At 30.4% G+C, this 5,420-nt stretch overlaps 1 protein-coding gene across 1 annotated transcript; it reads right to left on the bottom strand.

Moving 5' to 3' along the window:
- Positions 1-2,830: 2,830 nt before the first annotated feature.
- On the bottom strand, positions 2,831-4,896 carry LOC149252082 (cytochrome P450 750A1-like). Its single transcript, XM_089456608.1, has 2 exons — positions 3,861-4,896; positions 2,831-3,760 (listed from the first exon to the last, which is right to left on the bottom strand). Exons 1-2 carry the CDS (start codon positions 4,839-4,841, stop codon positions 3,137-3,139), a joined length of 1,605 nt encoding a protein of 534 aa, XP_089312734.1. The 5' UTR covers positions 4,842-4,896; the 3' UTR covers positions 2,831-3,136.
- Between the last annotated feature and the right edge of the window lie 524 nt (positions 4,897-5,420).

The raw sequence follows: 5,420 nt of genomic DNA, 5'->3' as shown, positions 1-5,420 counted from the left end.
AAACACACGTGGATAAATAGCATTTCTCACTATCAAATAACTCCATTGATGAGTTATTTAGCATATTCAACAATTGCAAAATTATATCCTGAGATTTTGTAAGCACACAGGGATAAGTAGTGAGGCTATATATAACTACTAAATATAATTTTTGAAATATGTTAAAAATATAAATCTATATATATTCAAAAGTATTTTAACTATAAAACTATTTTTCTATATTTAATAAATATTATTAATTTATACATCATTAAATCACTATATTTCTTATAAAATATTCTTAAATCACTAAAATAAAATTATATATATATATATATATATATATATATATATATATATATATAAAATACAATTTATTAAAGAAAAACAAAAATCCAAAATTCCTTCTATCAAATAACCCCACTAATGAGTTAGTTAGCATACTCAAGAATTGCAAAATTACACCCTTCGATTTTGTAGACTCACATTTCACAATGGATATGCAATGAGACCGTATTTAAATACAAAATATACATTTTAGAGTTCCAATAATGTATTAAAAGTATAAATTCATGTAAAATAAATGAAAAAGATTTTAACCATTAAATATTCTAAAAGTTGTTTTTTTTCCTGGATTTAATGAACATGATTAATTTGGAACTGGTTTACCAATATAATGTTTATCCTTGTTTTCCCATGGCCGCAAACTAAACCAGATTCGTGGGTCTCCACACCATTTACAACAATGAGAGTAAGTTTGATAGAAATATGATTTTGAAAAGAGAAAAGATGTACATGCAACTAATTATGGATCATGGTCTTTCCTATGAGCATAAAATATAAATATTTAGTGTGTTGTAATTTAGCATGTATTTAGAAACTTTGCAACTTTGTGTGTGAGTCAAAAAATCATATCTTACTTACATTGTTTAATTAATTAGTGGAGTACCTATCACTAACAGATTAATTAATAAGAATATTATTACAATTGATATATAGTTTATTATTATGTAAACTTATTTTGTTAGAAGTTAAATACCATTCATAATTGTGATTGAAACTTTATTTAAGATAGAAGTTCAATAGATTTATGAATGGGCAAGTGACTGAGAGTTGTTTGTAATATGATTACTTTTATTAAAATATTTTAAATTTTACAAAATATTTTAAATAAAAATATTAAAAACAATTATATACATTATTTTTATATTTATATAAGTGTTATTAATTTAATAATAATGACAATATTTTATTAGATAGGAAACTAAATGATTTTTTTTATGTGTAGTGAATTTTATATTATATTTCATTGTAAAGTGTTATTAACTCAATATTAAAGAAGATATTTTATTATATATAAGAGTAAGAAAACCTTGTATTTCTTGTGAATTTCCTATTATATTTTTAAAAAAATGAATGGAAAACATGTTTTTCATCCTTCATCAAATTTGGCAATGGTCAAAGTAAGATATATGTAATTAAGATATATGTTAAGATATTTGGAAGTAAAAATTATATTGAAAAGTATTTTATATATATATAAAAGAAAAAGTGATTAATATAGTGTAGTCGATGACGTATTCACTCTGGTTTAGTCTTTTTTAAAGTTTTAATATTTTAAATTTTTATATAATTTTACTAAATCATTATAATTTTTTTTATAGAAAGAAAATATAAATTAAAAAAAAAATGTAAATGTAGCCTATAATTTCATAAAAATAAAATATTCTTTTGCTAAATAATTTTATTGTTTGATAAGCTGACATATTTATCTATTATAAAGTTTTATTATTAAAGTATAAACATATATTTCACTAATGGATGTATAGTGAAATAAGTACTAAATATAAATTTTAGAGTTAAATATCTTTAACGATTATAAAATTATATTTTTGACTAAACTTTTTTTTTACATTTCTTTAGAGTATGATAATGGTGAGGTTATATCGTGGTTGTGTCTAAGGATAATACCTATGGTCATGTTCAAGAATAACACTCAAATAGAGCAAAAAAAAATTGAACCGGTAATTCAACATCTAAAAATGCCTTAATAACACACGAATTACATCTACACATTTATCCAAAACCCAATAAACAATCTACTTTTCACAATTAAATTTGTAATAAAATTTTAATTAAAAAATTAAATTAATATATAATTAAAATTACTATAATTCAATTTTTTACCTGAAAAAATAAAATAAATAAAATCATAAATTTAATATTATTCCTATAATATATTAAAAAATAATTTAAACATTCAATTTATTTGAATATGTAATATCACTAATTCAATCAAGAATATATTATGTGAAAGATGTGTCACTAAGTAATAAATCTGAGATAATAGATATAATTTTTTTGAATATTTTAAGTTTACTCACATGGTGGAATGGTAGTAAGTAATAAACCTGAGATAATAGATATAAGTTTTTGAATATTTTAACACTTTAGTAACATGGTGGTGGAATGGTAAGTGTATTTATATATATATATATATATATGAAATTGGATTATATTTATATTTTTGAAATAGTTATATAATATTTTTGAATTGTATTAAATATTGATATTTTTAAATTAAATAAAATAATTTTTTTATTAATTTTATAATGAATTAATTTACTAAACTATGAAATACTCATTTTAATGTTTATGATATATATTTTATCTCAATAATATATATATTTACTTATACTTATATAAACTTTTTCCTATATTTCAAAAAATAAATAAATATACACTTCAATAAAAAAATCATTATTTATTGAAAACACTTTACACATCATATATTCATGATTAACAACCTCTTCCAAATAACCCTATATTATTGGAATATAATTAATCTCAAAATATATATAAACTTTTCAATCCTCTTACAATATTATAAAAACACACTATAATTCTTTTACAATATCCACCTTAGGTTCTCTCCGAAACATTATCATCCCCTCCATCAAGAATACGCTGTTATTTATATTAATCGAGACCTATCTAAAATGCTAATATTATTTTTAGATAACTATAATGCTAGCATTTGTAATAAACTCGACGTAATTAGATGTACAGAGATAGGAATGCAGGTACTATAATCAAGCGCTATACAGTGGGAACGCCATTGCAGATAAAGAAAGTTTCCCTTGCCTCCTCCTACGGTTTATAATGGAAAGCTAGCCCTCGGCGTTGGATAAGCACAGAGCGGAACTTGTCTTGGAATCGTCACTCCACACGCTTCTTTCATATCCAGCTCGGAGGGATCGCCTTCAACTTTCCAATCAAAAGTGTGCAACAACTGAGCCAATGCAAGCTCAATGGTAGGAATAGCCATGGAAGCCCCTGGGCATCCTCTCCTTCCTGCCCCGAACGGTATCATACTGAAGTCTGATTGATCTGTTAAATTGATATGCTTGTATCCCATGAATCTTTCTGGCCTGAATTCTGAAGCATCTGCGCCCCACACATGGGGATCCCTTCCAATAGCCCACACATTTACCATGACCGTTGTTTTCTTAGGTATGTAGTATCCTCCTACGGTCACAGCCTTTACAGATTCATGAGGAACCATTAATGGAACCGCTGGGTATAGTCGCAGCGTCTCTTTCACCACACAGTGAAGGTATTTCATGGTTGCCAGATTCGATTCCTTTACATTACCATTTTGGCCAACGACCGATTCAATCTCTTTCTGCATTTTCTTCATTGCATGGGGATGCCTGAGCAGCTCAGACATTGCCCATTCTAACGTAGTTGATGTTGTCTCCAACCCGCCCGCGAACATGTCCTGCACAAATACATATCGAATTAATGTATAATGATGGTTGACTGAAGTTCAAGATCTAGGGGTCATAAATAATATAATGAAAGAGACCCAAGAGCCATACAAGAACAAGAGCCTTGATGGTTTCCCTAGTAATTTTGGTGTCGGTCTCAGCCATATGGAGCAGCACATCCACGAAGTCTTGAACAAGAGGCTCTGCGTCTGCCTCTTTCTGGCCATTGGAGGAGGCTGTGCCCATGAGATGATTAGAATTAACATGGTCGTCTATTATTTTCTCTGCGAATTCATCGAATGTTTTATGGATCTTCTTCATGCGGCGATTGATACCTTGCAAATCAAGACAATCCAAATATGGAAAGAAGTCTCCAATGTTGAATTCTCCAATCGTAGCTGTCAACTCTGCCAACAGCTCTTTAAACCCTTTGAAATAGCCACCCAAATCATTGTCAGAAAATTTTCGGCTCGCCAGTATTCGCCAAACAATATTGGAGGAGAGAGTAGAGATGGCCTTGCTCATATTCACTCCCATTCTTCCGTTCTTACTCTTCTCCCAAATTGAATGGATCATCGCAGATACCTCTTCCTCTCGCACGCTCTTGAAGGACTCGATTCTTTTGGCGGTCAACAGTTCTAACACGCATATTTTTCTCACTTGCCTCCAGTGATCTCCATAGGGAGCGAAGACCACATCTTTATAATTGTAAAACATTAATCTCCCACTGGCTTTTGGAGGTCGGCTGGCAAAAATCAAGTCACGAGTTTTGAGAAACTCTGTGGCTTTCTCGGAAGAAGAAACCACTACTACAGGGACGGACCCCAAACGGAGAAAGAGAATGGGACCGTATTTGTCAGCAAGGCCTTTAAGAGAACGGTGAGCAGGGAGTACTAATTGGTGGAGATTTCCGAGAATGGGCCATCCAGGGGGTCCTGGTGGCAATGTGGCACTAATCCTTTTTTTGTGCAGAAACAATATTAAGAAGAAAGGGAAGAATATACAAAGAATAGCTGCTGTGGCAGCCCCTCCATTAGTGACTGTTAATGTTGTAGGCAAAGCTAGAAACACACGCAAATTATGAAAAGCCATATCGTTGCAACACTTACTGCACTATATGGTGGGAAAGGAAGAAGCGTCTGCTATATATGGGAATCACATAAGCTCAGATAATCCAGATAAAATCGGAATATATGGCCAATTGTGACAATTTTCAAATAATTTGATCCCCTCTCAGAAAATTCCCAAACCATGGGACCGACAGGGCCCCAGACGAAGAGCAATAATCGAATTCCTATCAGATTTACGATGAGGACGTTGCTTGATACTTTGGAGAGGATAAAATATTTGCTATCGTGAAAGCCCTTTAATTCATCGTTTTGTGAATTATTGTGGTGCAGTTTTAGTGGTGTTCAAGTTTCCTTGCAACACTTGTAGCAGTCAAATTACAAGTACCTGTCTGTGTTAGTTGGCCCGTGTAAGTGGCAATACAACTTGACGATACAACATATTTTCAATCCATTGGTGGAATACAACTCGACGATACAACGTGCAAGTGTTGCCGTTGGTGGAATAAAAATCCATTGATGAATGGAATGTCCGTGGATCAATAGAATATTCATTAATTGGTTGAACAAATATCCATCGATGAATGTAATCTCCATGGACCAC

The sequence above is a fragment of the Pinus tabuliformis genome, chromosome 7 (assembly GCF_031772625.1).
Source record: "Pinus tabuliformis cultivar Carrire ecotype Pingquan chromosome 7, CPIR1, whole genome shotgun sequence".
NCBI lineage: Eukaryota > Viridiplantae > Streptophyta > Pinopsida > Pinales > Pinaceae > Pinus > Pinus tabuliformis.
This window is presented reverse-complemented; position numbering and strand designations above follow the sequence as displayed.

Excerpts from the sequence above, each read along its gene's own strand:
- LOC149252082 (XM_089456608.1), bottom strand. The coding sequence starts at position 4,841 with ATGGCTTTTCATAATTTGCGTGTGTTTCTAGCTTTGCCTACAACATTA. Across the intron at positions 3,761-3,860 it reads CCATCAAGGCTCTTGTTCTT|GACATGTTCGCGGGCGGGTT; the intron begins GTATGGCTCTTG and ends GTATTTGTGCAG.